Consider the following 23,694-nt stretch of genomic DNA (forward strand, 5'->3'; position numbering starts at 1 on the left):
ACTTCCATGCTAGACCTGTTCCAGTCTGACTTCCGGCCAGGCCACGGGACAGAGACGGCACTGGTCGCCCTCACAGATGACCTCAAGGCATCTGGATCGCGGCGGTACGGCAGCACTGGTGTTGTTGGACCTGTCAGCGGCGTTCAACACTGGCGACCACCAGTTGCTGATCCACCACCTCACCGACAATGGGATTCAGGGGCTTGCCTTACAATGGCTCGTCTCCTTTCTCCAAAGTCGGGGACAGAGGGTGGTGGTAGGGGAGCAGACGTCCCAGAGGTACCCACTGGTCTGCGGGGTCCCTCAAGGGGCGGTGTTATCCCCGATGTTATTTAACATCTACATGCGCCCCCTTGCCCAGATAGCCCGGAGGCACAGGCTTGGGTGTCACCAATATGCTATCAGGACGTGGCGGGCTGGCTTAGGCTGAGCCGATTGAAATTGAATCCAATGAAGACGGAGGTCTTGTGCCTGATTCGGAGCGGTTCGAAGGTAGGGATCCCACTACCGACCTTCGGTGGGGCGCCATGGTGCCAGCGCCGAGGGTCAGGAGTCTGGGAGTGCTCCTGGATGCCGCCTTAACAATGGAGGCCCAGGTAGCAGCCACTGCCAACCATCTTTGCCTTTTACCATCTACGGCTGATTAGGCAGTTGGTTCCCTTCCTCAAACACAATGACCTGGCAACAGTGATCCACACTATGGTTACGTTGAGATTGGACTACTGCAACGCTCTCTACATGGGGCTGCCCTTGTCCCAAACCCGGAAGTTGCAGCTAGTGCAGAATGCTAGCGCAGAATGATGGGCCTCTCTATTCGAGAGCACATCCTGCCTCTGCTGAGGGAGCTGCACTGGCTGCCAATAGCATACCGGATTCGCTTCAAGGTGCTGGTTTTGACCTTTAAAGCCCTATATGGCCGGGGGGCCTGCCTACCTGAGGGACCGCCTTTCCCCACACATTCCCAGAAGAGCACTGAGATCAGGGACTCAAAATCGCCTGACTGTCCCTGGCCCCAAGGATGCCAGACTGGCTATCACCAGATCTAGGGCCTTCTTAGTGGCGGCTCCATACTGGTGGAACGAGCTCCAGGAGGACATCAGGGCCCTGTGGGACCTTTTACAGTTTTGCAGGGCCTGTAAAACTGAGCTCTTCCACCAGGATTTCAACTAGGAGCCGCCACGAACTACTGAACATCTATTACTGGCACTTCCTTTGGGATGCTGGTCTAGTCATAGGGGACCAACTACAATGGCAGCCATCTCCACTTTATCGTTTGTATTTAATCTGCACTTTATATTTTACTGTTAGAATTTTATCTGTTTTTATTGTAAATTATTCTTGTACGCCGCCTTGAGCCTGCTTGTCAGGCAAGGCGGGATAGAAATCGAAACAAACAAAAAATAAAATCTTACTGCATAAAAAATATCAGCCAGTTTTGCAGTGCCTATTTAACACCACTCAAATACCGATTAGATCCCAATGTTATTAAAAGGGGACGATTCAATGGTTAAAAATAGGAATAGCAGCACGCGACGCTCTACCGCGCACAGGGCTCTATGGTGCTACTTAACCAAAAGCAAGTGATAGGTTCAAAATATTGACTTCCGGCAGCGGCCATGTTGAAGTCATTCATGGATGGGCAGAGGACGCTTCCGGTTTTTAAACAGTTCTTCGTTGAAGACTTTTTCCACTTGAGGAAGGGGTGCGGGCGAAATCCCCGTCTCTTTCTTGGACTCGGACGTCCTACATTCCCTAATTCCTGCAAACGGAAAGAACCTAATTGACACAGTTCGGCCCGCCCTCCTCCTCTCCGTTTCTCCATTGGCTGAGGCGGTGCGGGGAGGAGGAGACTGATTTCGCGACGCGGGCGGTTGCGGCTGTGGTGCCGCGCGGCCGCTAAGGCTGCATTCGGCACCGGGAGGCGGGGCCTCTGCCCGTTCTACGAGCGTACGCAAGAGGGAGGAGGTGGACTCGCGGGAGGGGTGGGAGAAGAGCGCGCGGAGCTTGTGCGCGCCTGCGCGGTTTCTCCTTCCCCTCCATTCTCTTCCCCCCTCCCCTCCGCGTCGCTTCGTCCCCGAGGTGTGAAGGGGGGAAAAAACCAGATACGCTATGAGGGATCGAACGCTCGAGCTCCGAGAGGTGAGCGGTTTGCCCCCTTCTCCCCCCCCCGCCTCTTCGCGCGCGCCCGGCCACACCCACAACGGTCGCTTGGCTCCGCCCTCTCCCATTCCTTCCTTGCACCACTGGCCGCTCTGAAGGCTTCCTTTTTCGCACAATAGTCCCCTCTCTCTCTCTCTCTCCCACCCACCCCCACAGGGGCTTCTTAAAACTCTATTTCCTGATAAAAAATTTCAAAGAAAGATGCCTCTGTACTGGTTTCTTGCCTAACCCCCCTCCCCGTCTCTGCCCTCTCAACTTCCAGGTTTCTCCATTTCCCCCATTTTGACAGCTTTTTCCTCGCTTCTTTGGCCGCCGCCTCCCTTCCTGTGGTTTATTTAGTTGTAGTGAGTCTTTAGGAGCTGCGGTGGCTCAAGTGGTTAAGACGCTGAACTGCAGGCTGTGGAAGGTCGGTCGTTCAGCAGTTCGAGACCCAAGTGTGCCGCATGATGGAGTGAGCTCCCGTCTCTAGTTCCAGCTCCTGCCAACCTAGCAGTTCGAAAGCAAGAAATTGCAAGGAGATAAATAGGGACCACTTCGGTGGGAAGGGAACAGCGTTCCATGCGCCTCGGTGTTTAGTCACGCCGGCCACATGACCACAGAAATGTCTTCGGACAGCGCTGGCTCTTTGGCTTTGAAATGGAGATGCGCACCGCAACCCTAGAGTCGGACTCGACTGGCTTTCGAGCAAGGGAACCTTTACCTTTAATGAGTCTTTCTCTGCTTATAATAAGGGGGATGTATTTATTGATAGGATGGTCCACACACGCACCGCTCAGGCGGCCGCCTCCCCGTTCTTGGCCCCGCGCCCGAAGTCTTTGACAGCAGCCTGCAAGGCAGGCAGGAGTTAGGCAGGCGACGCTTCCGCAGTCACTTGGTCGTCCTGTCAGGAGAAGCTAAATTCCTGCCTCTTGTGCCGCTGCTTGGGAGAAGCATCAAGAGGAGTTGTTGTATTTAAAAGACTGTCCACTGTTCTCCCCTGCCTTGTGCCATTCTTTTCTTCCCCCTCCCCAGGTCACCTGCAATGTTCCCCGTAAGCTGTGGGGTCCTGTGAGCAAAAATTCTACTTTGTGAGCTGCCAGCATCAAAGTTGTGAGCAAGTGATTTGGCTGCTGCATAAATCAGTTTGCTCTGGAGCCCTCCTTCCTGAGCGGAGACAAAAATGTGTGAGCCGGAGGCTAAAAAACTGTGAGCTAGCTCACACTCACTGAGCTTAGAGGGAACACTGGTCACCTGTAGTATTTTTTGCCTACCCTGTGCCCCATTCCTGTAATACTGGGCTGTTTCCCTCTGCATAATTTCAATGTATGTATGTATGTATATAAAATTACGCTTTGTTTTCCAAGAACCTGACCACCAACCAGTTTTAACAGCACCTTGTGAGGCAGGTTCTGTTTTGCCAGAAGGAGAAATGAGGTTCCTGTTTTAAAAAACACCTCTGAGGAAGAATCTTTAATCACACCGGGAGGTTTTTTCCTCATTTTACCATGAAAGGGAATTTTACAGTGAACTTTTAACTGTACCTCTTGGTATTACATCAGCTTCCCCCTGCTTCTGTTGCTGGGCGTCTCACGGTCACCTGGTGAACTTAATGGCCGAATGGGGTTTGAATTCTGGTCTGAGTCTTGTGCTAGCCAATACCCCATGTTGATCTTCTGGCACCCTTCTTTTTGCTCCCCCATTGTCTTTTATCTTCCTCTGACATGATCCTCAAGTCCACCCTCATAGAATGTTTCCCTGAGTAGGACTGTTGTCCTCTCTTTTCCACAGTGTCCCATGTCTTTCTTGTCTCCTGCTCAGCTCACCATCCAGAAAGCTTTATCTCAGCCTCCGTAACCATAGGCCAGAGAAGAATGTCTGGGAATGGGGTGGGACGGCATGCATTTAGGGCTGGGACCCTGCATTTCCAGCAACTGAAGGAGAAGCTGGAGATGTGAGCCTCAGTTGTCAAGGCAGCGTTTGGGTCCCTGTTGGGAAGAAAGGTGGGACATAAATGAATGAACTAAATAAGTGAACATTGCATTAATTTGTGACCCAGAGCAGCAACAATTTTTTTTTTGAACAGTCTCTTGAACTTGAGGAGGAAGGCCAGTATAGGATAGTAACCTAGACAGGGGAGCTTTTGATTCAAAACTTTGCTCCATCTTGAGGTTCTCTAGGTAGCTTTGAATCAGTTACTGTGTCTCAACCTTGTTAAACAGTTGAGAAGAGGATGAAACAGTCACTATGTATGCCACCCTGTACACTATGTAACGCCCATGTATGCCACCCTGATGGAGCTCCTTGAAACAAGGGCAATGCGTAATGTAAAGTATGATACAAGTGGTGAAGAGAAGCTACTACCTGTAGAGTATCAAAATGAATGCATTTATTTGTGGTAGGTGAGGGGGCATCTAGTTGTCCATCTCAGGTTGTGATCAAGGATCGTGGATGGCTCGTGGTGAAATGTATGCATTGTACGCAATTCTTTGTATTAGGGTTGGGGTTGTTTTTCTTGTTAGGTGTCTCACCTTGTAAACTTTGGTTTCTTCTCCAGCTATTCCCAACCCCTGTTTCTGTATCTACTTGAAGTTTCTAGTCTACTTAAAAAACTTCCCCATCTGCCCAATTTCCCCTCTTTTCAGAACTGCAGAGAATCCAGGTTGAAGGATTCTTGTCAACTTCAACTGAGTGCTGTGAGCTTGTTGCCTAGAAGGGATGTGGTGGTTTCGCTCTGAAATGCAAAACAGCTGCTAATTTTGCCTGCCAACTAGGTGGAAAGAAACCGTCATCAAATTTGACACAGGAAGGAGAGAACTTTGAGCCCTGCGTGAACAGTGTTCCTCAGGCTGTGCCCCACCAATCGATTAGAAGCAGAATTCTAATTTATGGCTACAGTGTAATTTTGTAGCCTCATTAAATAGTGGTAATATTCCTACCACCTGTGTAGATACACCTGAGAAGGAGGCTGGCTGGCCTTTGAAAGCTTACACCGCAATTAAATGAAATATTGAAGATGCCACCGCAGTGTTGTTTGCATTTCTGGAACTTACATTTAGTGACTGTTTCTTTAATTAGCCATTTGAATGGGCAAAGTATCCTATAAGCAAGCTGTTTGTACTCTGAGCTAAGAGACTCAGAAATTGTGTGCTGAAATAAACCAGCTTCATGTTGTGAAGGTGCGGTATCATCTTTGATTTCTATTAAATTTCTGGGCCTAGTTCGAAATACTGATGATGACTTCTTAAAGCTTGGGGCCCAGAGTATTTGACAAACTGTCTCCATGACCTTCCAAGTTCAGCTGGGAGCCTTCTGTATGCCCTTAGAGACAAAGGTGAGGTGGGCGGGAATATATAGGCTGCTACATTTTTAGCTACTACTCCCAAACTCTGGGATTATCCCTTTTCTAAGAAGCCAACCTTGCTACCTTGTTTTTTTTTTCTGGTGTTTTGTGAAGCTCCTATTTTGGAGGGAATTTTGGAGTGGGTAAAATTTGGATGTTTTCTGGTTTACGTTGGCTTGATTGTAGTAATTTAATTGCTATATTTTGTTATGTTAACACGGTTGTTACAAAATGTTTGCTGTTAGGGATATAAAACATTAAATGTTTAAGTGATTGAGCAATAAGGATTTGTTTACCGTACATATAGTGCTGTAAAGGTTTTCCGAGGCTTTGAGAAGTTTGCGTTTCGGGGTTATCTTTGCCTGTGAAACGTGCGTTTTCTGCTGCTGGCCTTACTGTATGTGTAGAAGGCTGACACTAGAGTGTGCTGGGGGGGGGGTTTCTACAAAAAAAACTGTAGAAGAGCTGGTATGTAAGGAAGGGAGGGGCCATGGTGCAGTACTAGAGCATCACCTTGGCATGCAGAAGTTCCCATCTTCAATCCCCCTGGCTTCTCCACCTGGCAGTAGGTGACGTGAAAGACCTCTGTCTGAGGCTCTGGAGAGCCACTGCCAATCTGAGGAGACAGTATTGACTTTGATGGACCCATAGTCTGATTCAATGTAAGGCAGCTTCATGTGTTCAGGAATATGTATGTAGGCTAGATTATGCACTTGGTAGTGTTTAAACAATAATATTTTTTGATAGTTTAAACAGTTGCTTTATTAAATAAATTTTATGTCCCTAGTTTGAATGCAATATAGCAGAATAAATGCTCAAATTCTGGGTGAAGATTCTACAACCTACAGAATTTAAGTCCTCTTTGATGCATAATTCAGCACATTTGAATAAAATGTTTTGCATATTTTTATTCTGGTTTTGCAAGTTAGGAGGAGGGGCAGGGAGCCCCCGACTATTAGAAAATCTTCCTCAGCCATCTTTCTGGCTTCAGAGGCTTTATGGGGTTTGACCATATTTATTTAGTTAGTTATTTGATTTATACCCCACCCTCCCCGCCAGGGCAGGTTTAGGGCGGCTTACATAAAATTCGACAAATAAAACAACAATTATAAATATAACCATAACAACAAGACTTAAAGTGCTAGTTATCATCTTATACAGTGATGACGAGGTAGTAATAGCAGCAGACATACTTAAAAAATACAGTCAGCAGTTGTTATTACAATTTGGTGAAGCACAGGCTATCAATGGTGGCATTGGGCACAGGGTCTTAGTTGTTGGATGCGGCTCCTTAACTAAAGGCCTGGTGGAAGAGCTCTGTCTTACAGGCCCTGTGGAACTGTAAGAGGTCCTGCAGGGCCCTAGTATCTTCCGGGAGCTTGTTCTACCAGCGTGGAGCCACCACTGAAATCATATCTTCATGACTGTGAAGGATAAATGCTTTCCTTTTTTTTTTTTAACTGAAAATCTTGAGAAATGGAATTTGTTCCCCAGTAAGACATTCTGTGGGTTTTCAATGTCCTTACAAAATCCTGAAATGTACATAATCTTAAATAAACAGGAGGCCAGTGGTATTGAAAAGACAAGCAAGTTTTCATTCTAGCATTGTGGACTGGCACCTCCTCTGTCAGATGCACATAATGGGTTCTCACTAGGCAGACATATAGATGAAGTTGTGAATTAAAAAAATGTAAACAGCAGAGTCACAGGGCCAGGAAATGCAGGAAGTACAGGGTGAGACATAATCATACAAAGTAATCCCTGTAATAGCTTAACTTCTTTGCATATTTATATTGGCCCTAGAATCCTTGTTAAGCCCTTGGGAAATGGTATCAGAGTTCTTAATGAGGTCTAATTCAGCAGTTTCACCCTGGAATATCCCTTTGAAGTTATTTTCCTAGGTGATGGTGGAATGATAACCCTACTTATAAGTAAGAATTTGAGTAGGATCGGAAATGCACCCAAAATACATGTTCATGGTGTCTGTATATATGTGTGGTGTGAAATATTTTATCTTGTGGCTGGAGTGTTGATCCTTAATCTTTCATGTGCTGTTTGTTGTGTCCCATTTTTGCTATGGTGGTAACACATATATGTTCAAAGACTGAGGACAATGTTTTTCCCAGACAGAAAACCCTTGGTGTCCATCTTCTCTTTTAGTGTTCCTGTCCATAGATCATTTTCCCCCTTTTGCAGAGAATCTCTTGCACAAGTGAATAGAATCACTTGCACAAGTCAATATAGACTTGTAGAATCATAGAGCTGAAAGGGACCTCCATCTTCTCCAGCAAGGTATAGTAGCCAATTAGCTTTCTGCATGGGAGAACAAGTTATTATCTCAGGATAAACATCACTAAAGACTATAGGTTTCCTGCACAGACCAATTGTATATGTCATTACAACCAAAGGCTGTCAAAATCTGGTTTCACATACAATTATACACCATTTCTTAGGTGACCATTTAACTTCTCTGCATATTTATATTGGCCCTAGAATGTTATTTATTTAGAATATTTTCTGTGCCATGGCACCTCTTCAGAGTCCTGCTTGAGGCAGCTTATAATTAAAAACAAAAGCCATTAACAACGCAGGCAGCATAAAAACAATCCATAAAACAACAGACCATTAAAAAGCTGCTAAGATAAAACCATAATTAAAAGGCTGGGTAAAAAGATTTGTTTTAACTTGGTGCCTAAAAGAAAGTAATGTAGGTGCCAGGTAAGGGGAAGGGCATTCGCAAGGCAAGGTACCACCACAGCAAATGTCCTGTTTGTAGTTACCACCCATCTCACTTCTGAACATGGGGTCACAGAACGGGGCTTGAGGGGCATATCTTATCTGGTGGGCAGGATAATATGGGATGAGGTGGTCCTTCAGGTAGCCTGGTCCCAAGCCAGAGGGCCTTAAAGGTAAGTACTTGCACTTTGAATTGTGCTGGAAGCAAATGGGTAACTACTGCTCTCCAAAGTTCTTTGCTAGCCTAGTAATACAAGCAGTACATGGGAAGACCCGGAGTGTGCCATTACCAAATAGAAAACAAGTCCAGTCTGATTTTCAGAACTGTAACCTTGATGCTGGGTCGATGTGCCATATTTGTCTTAAACCACCCTTGAAATGTTGGGGGTTTGTTTCTGTAATGTGTTTCTTCTACTGTAACTGGACTTTAGTTGTTGAAGAACAGTTTCTCTTCTGTGCCTCTTCCCTCTCTGCTGCTGCCCCCCAACAAATGCATAGTTGTTGGACCCGTCTAAACTCCTTTCTCTGCGTCTTTCATAGAATGACGACAACTCTGACAGTGAAGAAGCGGAGCATGAGGTGCTGGTTGTGCGGCCTGGATCGGCAAAATTTAGGGACTCCCCAGATCCTACTGATGATTTCCTCCAAATGGTATCATGACCTTTCTGAGCCTTTCATTCTCCCACTGAAATCTCTTTTCTCAGCTTCTGACCTCACTTGTTCTGCCTCTTGATGCCATTGGCTGGTATGCTGTGATGTCACAGGTGGCATAGGCTGGCAGAGAACATATACATACACTCTGCCACCGGCCTGATTGCACTGATGTATCAGAGGAGTTGAGCAGTCTTGCAACATGCAGCTGAGGGATAAGGAGGAACTGAGTACTTCTAAAGTGTTCCAGTAACCCTGAACAGCCTTTAGATAACTAACAGCATATAAATACCATCTACATGCCATGGGGTATTTTCTAGACAGGCATATGACAATCGAAGACTGGTTTCACCTCATGTTGTTGAAAAGCCCATATTGTTTTCGTTTACTAATAAATTGCAGTTTAGTGTTGTCCCTTCTCACGGTATCCCTTTCTCCTCATCAGACACGTGGTATCCGTGAGGCATTGAAGACTCTGGAAAGCAAAGTGGTAGATCTAGAGAAACACCAGATCACAATTTTGGCCACACCACTTCCTGAAGATGGTAAGTTTGCTCAGAAGTGGGAGAGCAATTGGGAAGAGAAGGGGGGGGGTCATCTAGTGCTAAACACATGCATCCCTTAAAGATTAGCACTAGCAGAAAGGTCGGCAACTAATGTAGGCTGAAAACTAGACGCCTGCAGGAATTGGATGTGGCATGAAGAAAACCACATGACCCCACCACCACCACCACCGCATAAGCCCTGTGCAAGTGCTTCCTTAGCCCTCTTGTTTTGGCCCCACCAGCTCTTGCCTTTGTCACCTTGCATTTCCAGGCATGAAGCAAGACCTACAGAAATTACGTGAGGAGATCAAGGAGTTGGCAAAGGACATTCGGGCCCGCCTGAAGAGTGAGTAGGACTCTGCAGTGAAAGGAGGCTGGGGATTTAATGAGTGACAGGAAGGGAAGGGTGCTGGATACTGGGCTCCTGGGCCCTGCCCTTCAGTTGAGGGAGAGGGGTCCAGGGCTGGCCTGCAGCTCCAGAGTTCTGTCTGTAGCTCCAAGAGGACGCAAGGTGACTGAATGGCAGCCCTGTGTTTTAATTTTCTTTTAATTTAGAGATTGAGCCCAAGAAGGGTGAAGAGGATGAGAATCGGAACTCTGTCAAGACCCGCATGAAAAGGACCCAGGTGAGACTCAGCCCCACTGGCTAGCTTGGTAGCAGAGGTGGTTAGCTTGGTAGAGGGGCTGGCGAGGCACCTTCAGGGGTCCTTAACCCTTTCTCTCCTTTTCTGTCTTAGCACGGGATCCTGTCTCAACAGTTCTTGGATCTTATCAATAAGTGCAACTCGATTCAATCAGCGTACCGAGACCGGAACCTGGAACGGATCAGGCGACAACTGCAAATCAGTGAGTCTCTTTGCTTCCTTTACAGCAGCCCAAATGATGGCCTTATGTTAGTGTCGGACAAGTCACTCCCTTGCTGCTGGGCTGCTTCACACTGGTGTTAGCCTTTAGGTCACAGGAACAAGGGAAGGTGCCGGCTGTAGGCTACACTGAGATCGTGACTTGCCCAAAGCCAAATTAAATGCCCTATTAATTCAATCACACTGTGGCTGTTTGGTGGGATGTGCAGAAATTCATAAGCTGTTGAGCAGAACTTGCTAGCCAGGGCTTTATGTATACCAGGCATCACCAGACAGTTAGCTTTCAGGGGGAAGGGGTGAGAGAGAGTGCATTTTTTTTGTCTTTATGGTTGCAAGTGACATTTAAAAATGAGGTCCGTGCTTGGTGACATCTCAAGAGAGTGTGTATGCATGCATTGGGTGGGCTCTTTTAAGTGCTTCTTTTTAGTCCCTTACACCTCTCCATGGATAGCAGAAATTAGGGGGGAGTAAGCTTAAGTTGTGTAATGTATTTCAAGTGCATAATTCTGTGATTGTGATGCAGAGGTAATGTTGGTGTCTATTTGCATTTTTTGCTTTCTAAGAGCTCGAACTAATGCTGTCCGCAGCATTTTATAGTAGTCTTGTTACTAAGGTTCACATGCAAGTGCCAGTTTGGTGTAGTGGTTAAGTGCGCGGACTCTAATCTGGGAGAACTAGGTTTGATTCCCCACTCCTCCACTTACAGCTGCTGGATGACCTTGGGCAAGCCGTAGTTCTGTCAGAGCTGTCCTTGAAAGAGCAGTTCTTGAGAGAGCTCTCTCAGCCCCACCTACCTCACAGGGTGTCTGTTGTGGGGAGGGAAAGGGAAAGGAGTTTGTAAGCCGCTCTGAGACTCCGAGTGAAGGGCGGGATATAAATCCAATCTCCTCTTTGGCGTCGTCATTGTCTTCTTCTTCATAGGGTAACAATCAAAGAAATGTGAACTGGGCAGAGTACTGAGTCAGCTGCAGCAGTTCCCACATTAGCAAAAGAAGTCTGCAAAGGTTGTCTCAATAGATAATCTGAAGCCTTTTCTGGACCCTCCATTTAACCCCAATCAGCAAGCTGAATTGATCCCATATGTGCATTTCCCCTCCCTCTCTCTGACGGGGTGAGCGACCGCAAAAGAGGGCAGGCCTTCTGTAGAAGAGGGGCCTCTGGCAGGAGCCACCTCTGCTCATTCCTGTATAGAAGCTGCAGCTTGCCACGACTGCTCTTTCTGCATCACTGTTTCACGTAAAGGAACGTTGTCCTCCTTTACATCTAGTCAGGCATGGCCCATACCACCAGTTAAAGATGAGTGGGTAAACCGCCACTGGTTGCATGCAGTCAAGGCTTGCCTATTTTCCCCCCGAGTTCAGAGGCCAAAGATGAGCCACTGCTGTTCTCATTTAGGAGAAAACAACTGAATGACCTGACCCCCCAAGCATGTTATGTAAATCCTATGACCCTGCAGTGGGCTCCCTTCAGTTCCTGAAAGCTCAGGTGATGGTCATGTAGCAGGGGAGAAATGGCAGCGTTCCCAGTTACGCAGAAGCTGAGGACAATGGAGGGCTCTCCTGAGGAAGGAAACCATGAACCTCCTGCCATTGGTGTTAACAATTTCAGATGTGGAGATAGCAGAGCAGAGGGAGAGAATGCGCCTCTGTCTGTTGGGTGTATTGCAGGACTGTGGACTGCGCATTGGGGAAACGTGGCTCAGAAGAAGAGGGTAGCCTAGGAGGTGTGTGTTATAATTCAGCACTGACAACTCCTGTTGGTTCCAAGGGCCTGACTTTCTTTCTTTCGCGCTCTCTTTTCTGGGGGTTAGCTGCATTCCATCAGATAAGATTTTCTTCCTCGAGAAATCTCAGGGGATTGGTGGGGGTGGAAGGGATGCCTATATGTGGTCTACTCCTCCACTGCCGTGGTGAAATCTTGAAAGCCTTTTTTTCTCTGCCTTCGAATGTGCCGTTTTATAACAAGTTCTCAGTGACGTGCTCCTGCTTGTATGCCAGCCAAGTCATCTTCCTGTGGAGACAGAGAGCGACTGTCTGTCGTCCTCCAAAGAAAGATGACCCTGAACGCTGGGAAAGTTGGCAGGTGAGCTACACAAGCAGACTTGGCTTGGGGGTTCACAGCAGAACAATGAGCGGAGGGGGGTGGGGAGGATTTCCCGATTCCTTTATTCCCCTTGACTGGCACAGCCAGTCCAAAGCCTACGCAGCCAGCTATGGCAGCAAACTGTTGGTGTGCAGGACCTGCTCAGCTCCAACAGAAAATAAAGGTGGTTTCTGCATGTGTGTGTATACGAGGTGAAGATCCAGAGAGACCCTCCTGCCTCATTGCTTCATCCTTCGAGTGGATTAGAAGCTAGAAGGGAGACGGCCTAAATGGGAGCAGGGCAGGCTGTAAGGAGTCCATCCTGGCAGCTGCTCATGTCCTGTATTTAAGCAGGGCACAGTGCTGGCTCGGGAGAGCGAGTTTGGGATGGGCCGTGTTACTTCCCCCTTGCCAGCCCTGTATTCTTCCAAAGGGTGAGGATGTGAACGGGAAGAGGTATGAAGTCCTGTCTCGGGATTCTCACCCCTAGTCCTGTCTGCAGAGAGGGAGCGGTTTGGTTGCTCCCAGTTTTGCTGAGAAATTTTCTACAACTGTTCAGAGATAAAAATTTGACAAGTTTATTGAAAAGATCAATAAAAGCAAACAAACTGGCCCACTGCTCCTGCTTGCCTCCTCCTGCACAGCAAGCAAGCACCGGATGTATTCTCAGATCATGTGGGAGAGGAGGAGTGTAGTTTTAATGACATCTCGGTGGTGGTGGCGACACTAAAAGTGGAAGGTCCAGAAAACTGAGCGCTGACAAATGGTTCAGAAAAACTGGCTGCCCTCCCACCAAAAAAACAATTCCCGGAAATGACATTTCAGTTAATGCTGTGACATCTGTTGGCACGATTATTCCTCAGAATTCTTAAATCCAAGGAAGATGTACAGTTGCCTCCTAAAGTTGAAAAAGATACCTCTGAGGTGTGCATTTGTGAAAGGCACAGATTTGGAGGCATGCCGTGTGGCTCTTTGACAGCACGTAAATATGGTTCTTTGAAACGGTTTCTTTACCATCTCAGTCTGTTGAGAATATCACCACATTTGGGACTGCTCAGTCTCTCATTCTATGGTGCCGAGAATGAACTCTCTGATACCCCTGGTAATAACCCCTATGCTCACATGGCTCTTGTTTCTGTATGCCTCGTTTTGTGAAGGCTGACCACTTAAGAGTCTCAGGTTGGGGGTTTCTATCACTAAACTCTTTGTCCAGCTACAGTTACAACAGACAAACTGTTTGTCTTAGAACGAAAGTCTGTATGACTTGCAGGATTTACTTGGCAGACAAATCTGGCTAAGAAAAGGCTTGAAAACCACAGCAGGGAATTCAAATAAAGCATTCCAGGCATCATGCAAAACTTTCCAAATTTCAGTCACAGAATACGGTTGCACGGTGTTGGAGCTTTTATGTTCGTGAACAGTGTGCTGAAGGCTGAGGAGGGCGTGTTGGGTGGAGCTCTCCCCTTCTGTGATGCAGTGCTCCACTAGATGGCAGTGTGGTGCTGGAAAACTGACAGTAGGGGCCCTTACCCCACAGCCTTGTATCTTGAGCCTCACTTTGGGGAGGGGTCTGCTGCCTCAGAACGTGGGACACAGATTCTGTTTTTGGTTTCGGGACAGGACCGGTCGTGCAAGGGTTCAAATGGGGATGCTAAATTCAAGCGCGTTTGGGTTTTATTTCCCGAACCTAACAGGAGAGCAGAGGAGTCAGTGTGGTATAACGGTTAGAGTGATGGATGTGGGAGACCCACATTACCATGTAACTCACTGGGCAACCCTGGGCAAGTTGCTCTCTGTTGGCCTAACTGCTGTTAAAAGGGTTGTGAGACTCAAATGAAGAAGAGAGAATGGCACGTGTCACCCTGAACTCAAGGGCAAGAGAGAAAGTATGTTTGGCGCTGAGGTTGCGCTGTTTTCTTTCCAGCTGGCAGTGGAGTGGTGACAGATGAAGAGCTGGACCAGATGCTGGAGAGTGGGCAGACAGAGGTGTTTGTCTCCAATGTGAGTATCACAAAGCAAGACTTTTAAAGGGGGGAGGGCGGATGAAGCCACTGTGAGAGCCAGTTTGGTGTAGTGGTTAAGTGTGCGGAATCTAATCTGGGAGAACCCGGTTTGATTCCCCACTCCTCCACTTGCACCTGCTGATGTGACCTTGGGTCAGTCACAAGCTCTGGCACAGCTGTCCTTGAAAAAGAGCAGTTTGTGTCAGAGTTCTCTCAGCCCCACCCACCTCACAGGGTGTCTGTTGTGGGGAGGGGAAGGGAAAGGAGTTTGTAAGCCGCTCTGAGACACCTTTGGGTAGTGAAGGGCGGAGGATAAATCCAATCTCTTCTTCTTCTTCTTCTTCTCTTCCTTTGCCACCCAGATCATGAAGGACACGCAAGTGACGAAGCAGGCCCTGAATGAAATCGAGACACGGCACAGTGAGATACTCAAGCTGGAGCGCAGCATCCAGGAGCTGCATGAAATGTTCATGTACCTGGCCACGGAGGTGGAGCTGCAGGTACTGGGGGTGGGGGGCTAGAAGCCAGGCACTCTTCCTCTCGAGTGTGAAAGAGGCAACTCCTGATTCCCTTTTCCAGTATGCTTCAGATTCTTGTCCATCTTCTGTCCCCCTCTTGTTATTTGCTGTCATCCACAAATAAACTTCCTGCACGTGCAGCTTGTGGGAATTAAGATGGGCTTAATTGCTGCATTTTGGTCTCTAAAGTTGGAGAGGAAGTGTCTCTTACTGAGTAGCTGTGTTTACATGCCTTTTTCTTTTTCTGTTCCTTTACTGGGCAGTTTCCTGTTGACCCACCCCTCTGACCTTGTCTTGTTTTCTTCACTCCTTGTACTCCACACACCCCCAACCCCTTTGCTCCAATCCATGTTGGAACCTATTAGCTTCCACTTCTTTCTTTTGCCCCAGAGTTACTTGTCTGTCCCCCCCCCCCATTCACTGTAGAGTCTTCACACTGCTTCCCCTTTGTCTGGGTTTAGGGAGAGATGATTAACCGGATAGAGAAGGCCATTCTGGACTCAGAGGACTATGTCAAGAAAGGGCAGATTCATCTTCACACGGCTCAGGAGAACCAGAAGAAAGCCCGTAAGGTAAGTTGCCTGGCTTCAAAACATGATTTATGCAGTGCCCCTTCTGAATGAAAAGGCCACAGTCGTGTCCTGCTTAGCTTAAGTTGCCGCATGCAAGAGCAAAATCCAGAGAACTGCTTCTCTCATTAAGGGGTGGGGGGTGGAGCCCAAATTTCTAGCCTTCATGGCTGCAAGGAGAAGTTTTGAAAACATGAGGGCAGTGCTTCATTAAATCAGAGAGGGGAGTTGTCAGGAAGCTTCAGTGCTTTTCATACTGCCGTGTTCTCCCTGAAGGGCCAGAGCTCTGTGGCGGAGTGCATGCTTCGCATGCAAAAGTCCCGGGTTCAGTCTCTGGCATTTTCAGAAAAAAGGTTCTCTGGTAAAAGATTGGCAAAGACACTTCTGCCAGAGGCTGGTAGACCACCGCCAGTCAGAGTAGGCAGTAGCGACTAAGTTGGGCCAGTGGTCTGAGTCTGTATCAGGCAGCTTTGTCTGTTCAGGGTTCATAAAAGGCAACTATGGCACTGAGCCTCCCTTTCCGCCCACCTACCTCACCTTTTTCTGTCCTCTTTCTGGGGCTCGGCAGAAGAAGGTCATGATCATCATCTGCTTGAGTATCACCGTGGTCGTCATCATTGCCATCATCTGCATAGCGGTTGTGGTTGGCTAGAAGGGCTCCCGGTTCCATCTCTCTCTTTGTGCTGCGTTGTCGGAGCCCGCTGGTGCGTATAGCTCTCTGTTTATTTATTTTGGTCAAAAGCTGGGGTGTTAATCTCCGAGGTGGTGAACTGCAAGAGTAATAGAGCTTAGAATAATACAGGAAAGATGGCTTTGCTGGGAGTAGGGCTCTTGGCAGTAGAATGGCAAAGAGATCCTCAGGAAGGTGTATATAATGTTAAAGCCGCTCCCCACCCCTTGGTATTCCCACTGCTGTCCTTATGAGACATTGTGAGCCTAGGGGAAAACTGCTGGGAAGTGGGGTGCCAACTAGTAGCATTGGATGTCACTGGCTCTAGTAGGCAGGACTTCTCATCCAGGTGGAGTGTGGCTCCAGTCTCTTGGCAGTAAAGCGAGCGTGGGAGGATGAGACTGTGAAACCTTTCTCAAGCGCTCTGGTGTGCCTGCTGCTGTCCTTGTGGAAGCTGGCATGCTTATAGACGACAGACGTGACGACCGGGATTGTGTTTGGCTGGGGCAGACCTGCGTGCCTACCTGGCATGCAGATTAGAGGAGAGGCCTGGTAACCAGCTAGATGAGCCTCTCTGACCAAAAAGGCAGTCTTTGGAGCAATTAATACTCGTGATCTCTACCATCCAAGCTATAGTCCCTCACCCCAGAGCATGGGATCGCCTCCTCTGGTATGTTCCCTGAAGAGCATTACGCTCCGCTGAAAACAATCTACTAGTGATGCCTGGCCCTAAAGACATCCAGCCATCCTGTCCAAATGCCTTACGCCTCTTCCAAGGGCCCTGAGGCAAAAACAGACAAGTGTTGACTGGTCTTTAGTTTAGGGGTGGGGGAGCTACCACACACATTGGAACTTCCCATGTAGCCCTGGAGTGAAGCATGCTGATTCTCTTCCCCTCCCTCCTTCTCTCTCTGTGTGTGTGTCTTCCAGGGATTCAGTTTTTGGCTTCGTCTGAATTCTGGAACTGCTGCCCCTCTGCTGGGAGGCCTTTGCACTGAGAAATGGCTGGTGGAGACGCTTCATGCCTTCATCCAGTCGTGAAAGCACAAGCTGCCTGTGGCTGCTACCTTCCCGGCTACCCAGAATCTAGGACCTCCTGTCTTTTCTCGTACTACGAAATTATTTCTGGGGGGTGTAGAGCAAAGCATGTTCTGCATTGACTCTTGCCTTCCTGGTTTTCACGTGACTTCTTCCCCCTTTGGTTTGTAACATTTTGGTACTATATTCGTGTGTTTCACCCATGGTGCACTTCTTTGTCCCTGACCCAGCCACTCACCAACTGACACTTCTGCTGTCAGCCACTTTTGTTACAGATTCCCCGTGAGTATTTTCCCCCCTCTGGAGTTCAGACAGAGCATCTTCTCAAGTTGTCCCAGTTCCTGCCCACCTTCTCATCCTGATCATGGCCACTGTTGCCTTTTTTGTGACCTTTTCCTAATCACTGCCATGGAGGAAGTGACCAGTTTGCCATAATTTTCTTCTCCCTTCCTTCTTCATGCCGTGCCACTTTACAGCTGTCCTCTCCCCACACAGGATGTTATTTGTGTCTTAACAGGGAGCAAGGGAGGCTTAGGGTATTCTGCAAAACCTGGGAGGGGGGCGCCTGGATGTTCTCTTGCACCCATGGAGCCAATCCTGTTTGATGTGCCTATGAGAGGAGAAGCAGAGACCTGAATCTGCAACATCTCGCACTCTGTTGCCTTCGTCTGGAGCACCTTTTGCGGGGGGTTTCTCTTTGAAAGAGGCCTTGACTGTGGGTAGGGATACAAGGTCTGTTTACCTGAAGCAGAGCATCGTGAGCCAGGACTTAGTCTGTTGGCTTTTACCAAGTTCTCTGGCTGCTGCCTTCTGTCTTAAAGTCAGGCCATCCTCAGTGCCTCCTGTTTATCCGTCCGTGCCCACCCCCTCCCAACGGACGCCTGCCGTCCATACACCTCTGTTCGTTGGACCTGCTTGTTTCCAGTGCGGAGTGACTTGAAAGCAATCAGAGTGTCGTTCTGAGATGGGAGTGGGACACACCCATGAGCTTTGCATTGGCTCCCTCAGGAAGCCAGAATGCTGACTTTGAACTAGCTGGCTCAGAAGCATGTCCAAGAGCCCAGGCAGGCCCAAGGTTGGGGGTAGGAGCTGATGGACTATAGCAAAGGAGGAACTGGGCACCCGGGCTTTGTTAATCGAACGGAAGCAGGGCCTGCTTGTCCTTGTTCCTGAACAATTAAATATTTTACTACTTTGGAGGTGAAGGGGGGAAAGCCCCAGTTTAAATCAAAGTATTGAGCAAACTGTTCCCGTTACCTTGGAGATTGTGTAAAAAAAAGAGAAAGAAAAGCAGCCTGACTCAGATTATTTTGTAATATAAAAATAAAAGTACTTTTTGAAACATCTCAAAGCGGTGGTGCCTTTCGTTGTAGCCAGGGCCTTAATTTCTAAAGGGAGAGGAGCCGGAAGCTTGCCTGGAAAGACGCAGCTGCAGCAGCCTTGGAAGCGGCCCTGCTCCTCGCCCCCCAACCACTGGGGACAGGCTGTGGTGAGCCACGCGGACCGTCCTCCACCACTTGGTTTTAGGCATTCCAGAGCTCAGCCAGGCTACAGGCCCAGTTCTTTGTCTCTGCAGCTTGTTGCATTAGTCATTGTCTCAGCCTTCAGACGAAACTGCAGTTCCAGACCAGCGTGAGTAATTCTGCCCCCGCTACTCTGTGGGAGGATGGTAGCCAAATATGTGCACCTCACTGGGGGTGGGGGGGTGGGGGAAGGGAGCATATCTTTTCCAGGAGTTTTCTAGAACTTCAAATCTGGCCCTGGAGAATCTCCCCAAATCCAAGGCAGGGAGAGTCTTGGAGGTTGACACCAAATGTAACACGAGGGATACTTTACACAGCAACTGAGCCGCATCACTGTTTCTAGAAACCATGCTGAGTGTAAAGGGGCAGTGTGCATGCTGTAAAATAACAGTACAGATTTGTTGGGGAGGCCAGCTTGCATCTCCCCTGTGCACTTTTATATGCTCACCATGGCAAATCGTAGTCTAAGCTAGCTACATAAGAGGTAAGCAGCTCTTGGATTCAATTGATCTAGAATAGATAGCTTAACTGATGCACTGTCTTGCCCGTGGGTTGGGAGAGGAGACTGAATCCAAGGATATGTTCTAGGACTACTGTGAAGAAGCCTTATGACAGGAAAAGTCAGACAGAATGACAAAGAGTCCAATGAGCCCTCTTCCCAGCCTGGGCAGTGTGTCAAAACACAAATATCACAGAGTCTCTAGGAAAAGCAGCAGCCCCTTAATCAGTTCCCTAGGGAAAGTCTGCCTTAATGCTATTGAGAACTGGAGCCTATGTTCAGGGTGGAATAAAATGGCTGGGTCTGATTTTGTGTGTGTATTGTTCACCTAAAGTTGGTCATTAACATGCTCTTCAACCCATTGTGTTTTGAAAGCAGTTTTAAATGTCTTTCAAAAGTGAGACTTTGTGCATGATGCCTTTTGCAAAGGCGTGTTTTCTTTCCAGTTGTCACTTGGAGTCACTGCTGGGTTCCCCCCCCCCTTTTCTGTGTTCCGCACTTACACCGAGTTGGAGAACTTAGTATGGGATACAGGATCTAAGCAGCCTGAGAAGGTTAGCATTGACCCACAGGTTTGTAGTGCTTAAGCCTGCGAAGATTTTACAAAAGGCAAGGCTGGGGGAAATAGCAGCAGAACAGAGTGGGACTTGCGTCATGTGCGTTCTGTCCCATGAATAATTTTGTAAATCTCTATAATGCCACCCCTCCGTTGTCATTTCTCCAATCTTAAGGAGCCCTAACCTCTTTCATCTTTCTTCATAATCATTTTAGGTGCCCTTTTGTCAATGCTACATTTTTTGAGAGCCAGTTTGGTGTGGTGGTTAAGTTCATGGACTCTAATCTGGAAGAACCAGGTTTGATTCCCCACTCCTCCACTTGCAGCTGCTGGATGACCTTGGGTAAGCCGTAGTTCTGTCACAGCTGTTCTTGAAAGAGCTCTCTCAGCCCCACCTCCCTCACAGGGTGTCTGTTGGGGGGAGGGGAAGGGGAAAGATATAAGACGCTCTGAGACTTCGAGTCTCCTCCTCCTCCTTTGCAGCAAACTTCCACAGCATTGTGGGGATTTGAACCTGGATCTCCCGAATCCAAGTCCCAAACGCTTAACTCTCCCTCCTGGTGGCTCTCCAGCAAATAGGAAAATTCATGGAGAATGATAACCAATCCCCTTCCCCCTCCCCGGCCTCCAGTCCGGGGCTGATGGCGGAGCTCATACCCAGGCAGTGTGAACTCAGTCACTGCTGGGTTATCTTTTTCTCCCAACCCCATCTTTTTCTCCCAACCAGTCTTGCTCCCCTCTGTCACCCCAGACAGGAGCGCAGATTTATTCCTCACAGATCTGGCGTGACACAGCCTCAAAGGGGGAACTGAGGAGAGATTCCCCCAAGTATTTCTACCCTGCCCTGCCTCTTGGCTCGAGGCAGCTCACGGATAGTCATTTAAAAAGATTAAGAGGTGGCCTCGGCACCACCACCCCCAAGAGGGCCAGCCAGAGCAGCCTGCCTGGCAGTGGCCTGCAGACAGCAGGATTCAGCCCCGCCTCTGTGGGGGTGACACAGAAGGGAAGCCCCCCCCCCCATTGAAGCCGGCCCTGCTTCCCAACAGCATTGAACCCAGAGCAAATTTGTCTGTGTGGAAATGCCCATTGAAGCTTCCCTCTTCCTTTTTCTATTTCACTAAAAGCTTCCACAGGAATCTACGGGGGGGTGGGGTGGATTCCCTACCAACTTCTCAGCTCTGCTCTTGCAAGCATTCAAGACTGGGCTGCAAAAAAAACAAAATGGCGGGGACTGGACTTGGAGACTAGTGGAGTGGTTCCTCTGGAGACCGCTGTTCATCTGAACACCCAAAGTTGGGGTGGGGGTTTCCCTGAAAAATAAACCCCACATGCCCCCCCCACACAGAGAGACAGAGGGGGAACTACACACCCATCCAGTCGGGCTGGGGAAAATGCCCCGTCCCGTGCACAGAGATGCAACACGTGGAAATGGGAGGGTGTGAAGCTTTCCCATCCTGAGAAAATGTGTAGCTGTTTCCCTGTGAAGTTTTATGAAAGCAGAGGTTACTGATGAAAAGAAACGCGTGGTTTCTCTTGTCACCTCCCCACCACCTATGCTGGGTTTCTGGAACAGGGTGTTTCTTCCACTCGCAGGTCTTCTGACGCATGTTGCTTCTGTATCTTCACCCCACTTCCTGCCTCGGTCGCTCTTAACGGGAAAGATGTGGGGGGACTGAACTGTGATGTGGACTTCATGGTCTGCATTATGATAGCTGTGGGCGAGATTTGGCTGTAGTGACTTCAAAGAAGGTGCAATGAGGCGCTCAACATTTTCCCAGTTGAACGTAACGCCCTAAACTTCAGGACAACCTTATTAATCATGCTTAACTTATACACGTTTTTAAGTATAACCTTGTATCCCAGCCATAACCTTAGTCAATAGCAGTTTGTGAAAAGGTGTCTTGTAACAGTGATGTGGGGATCTAGATTTGTTGTTGTTGTTGTTCAGTCGCACAGTTGAGTCCGACTCTTCGCGACCCCATGGACCAGATCACGCCAGGCCTTCCGGTCTTCCGCCGTCCTCTGAAGTTTGCTCAACTTCATGTTCTATGACACTGTCTAACCATCTCATCCTTTGCCGTCCCCGTCTAGATCTAGATAGGGCTGTGTAAAAGTCCCACCACCAGCCCCCTTTAGGCCTCATCCTGCAATCATGATTATCCAGTGATAAATACTGAAACCAGTTGGGCATTGGGATATGTCAAAAGGTTAACGGCAAATCTCCTTTTGTCTGCAGGGATTTAAAGCAGTCCCATCTGTTAGTGGAGGGGAACTTACAAAGCTTATCACCCAGGTCTTTATCACCTCGTTGATAGTGTGAGTCATGCTTTTAAGTGCTACCCACCTTTCTAGGTGATCTGTTCTTCTGTTCCCCTACCTTTATAGGTAGATATGTAGAGCAATAAGAAGGCAGGAATGTTCTAAACCACACCTCAGGAAGCCTTGCTTGTCCGGGGGTATCCTTGCTTGGAGCGTAAGTCAGTGTGTTTATCACTCCTTGTTTATTCTACCAGTACATGATCACAGAGATTTTATACCCATCACCATGTCAAGGCTCGTACCAACACCTGAAAACTGGAGTCAAGGTACATTTGACCCTCTTGTGAATAACACTGACTCTTGTTATGTGCTGTGATCACCGCATGGTTTTATAAGCAAGTACGGTACAAAGCATTGAGCATTTCGTTGTACTGAGTAAATTGCATACAAATTGTTGTTGAGGCATACAGACATTGCTGGTAAAGTAACAGGGTGAGCCCCAGCAGTGAACTGGTGTCTTTCCCGTGATGCCATGGACATCACCAAAAGTCTGTTGGGAATGGACTGTAGAGCTGGACCCCAACTTCCTAAGAGTTCGGAAGATTTTGGAATACCTTGATTGTCTACAACTGATCTATAAAGACTTAACACCCGCTTAACTCACAAGCTGGTATGCCCTATATAAGTTCCGGGAGCCCTGTGCAGCATGAGCTGAGGTTCTGTCTGTTCGGAAACGTCTGTCTAGCGCCCTGACCCGGATAGCCCAGGCAAGCCCAATCTCGGAAGCTAAACAGGCAAGTATTTGGATGGGAGACCTCCAGGTAATACCAGGGCCAGGAGGCCAGAAGCAGGCTGTCAAGCCATTTCTCTGAATGTTCTCCATGCCCCATAGGAGTTGCCTGAGGTCACCATGACTTCCAGGCACATGGACACACACACACACACACAAAGCAAAAATACAAAAAAAAACACATCTGTCTAAAATTTAGCATTTATATATTACTTTAGAGCACTGGCATTGTCTCAGCAACCTCGAAGGGTACCTTGTGGCTTTGTGGCAGAGAAAAGAACCACGGATATCTAGCTCAGCTACTGAGGAATCTGACAAAAAGAGTTTTGACTCCCAGAAGCTTATGCTCTGGGAATCTTATTGGTCTCTAAGGTGATACTGGACACAAATCTTGCTCAGCTGGGGACAGAGGAAGAGTCTAAGGTGGAAGAAACGGAATCTAGTGACTCTGCTACCTCTGGAACGGAAGAGGACTCTGCTGCAGAAACGGGTGCCGGTCCCGCCAGAGCTGTATACGATTTTAGAGACAGAAAGCCGAAGTGAAGGCAGAAGGACTCAGAAAATGGCCTTTTAAAGCAAAGAACGAGAACATGATCAGAAAGTTCTCTCATAACAACTAACATATTAACACATTTGAAGCGGTGATAAATAAGAACTCTACAAGTATATTGTGATATTAACACTTTGGGTACTAACACACTAACAGGGATAAGATCTCCTCCTTTTGGGGTTTTAGCATAGTGTGGTTATCTTTCCTTTATCCCTAGTTGTAGTTCCCTCCCTAATATTTTCTTTGTGGTTGTAGTCTATTGCAAAATTAAAAATATCCCTCCGGGTGTTTAAAAAAAATATATCTTGCTCTTCTATTGCAGACCAGCATGGCTGCCCACCTGAAACTCTCTCACCTGCTGCG

At 48.0% G+C, this 23,694-nt stretch overlaps 1 protein-coding gene across 1 annotated transcript; it reads left to right on the forward strand.

Moving 5' to 3' along the window:
- The first annotated feature begins 1,904 nt into the window (after positions 1–1,904).
- STX4 (syntaxin 4) lies at positions 1,905–18,452 on the forward strand. The gene is made up of 11 exons (XM_015406827.1): positions 1,905–2,139; positions 8,756–8,866; positions 9,312–9,411; positions 9,683–9,757; positions 9,967–10,037; positions 10,149–10,257; positions 14,281–14,357; positions 14,722–14,859; positions 15,339–15,449; positions 16,015–16,150; positions 17,047–18,452. The coding sequence occupies exons 1-10, from the start codon at positions 2,110–2,112 to the stop codon at positions 16,096–16,098; spliced, it is 906 nt and encodes a 301-aa protein (XP_015262313.1). The 5' UTR covers positions 1,905–2,109; the 3' UTR covers positions 16,099–16,150; positions 17,047–18,452.
- The last annotated feature ends 5,242 nt before the right edge of the window (positions 18,453–23,694 follow it).

Source organism: Gekko japonicus, unplaced genomic scaffold (assembly GCF_001447785.1).
Source record: "Gekko japonicus isolate JY-2015 unplaced genomic scaffold, Gekko_japonicus_V1.1 scaffold849, whole genome shotgun sequence".
Lineage (NCBI taxonomy): Eukaryota > Metazoa > Chordata > Lepidosauria > Squamata > Gekkonidae > Gekko > Gekko japonicus.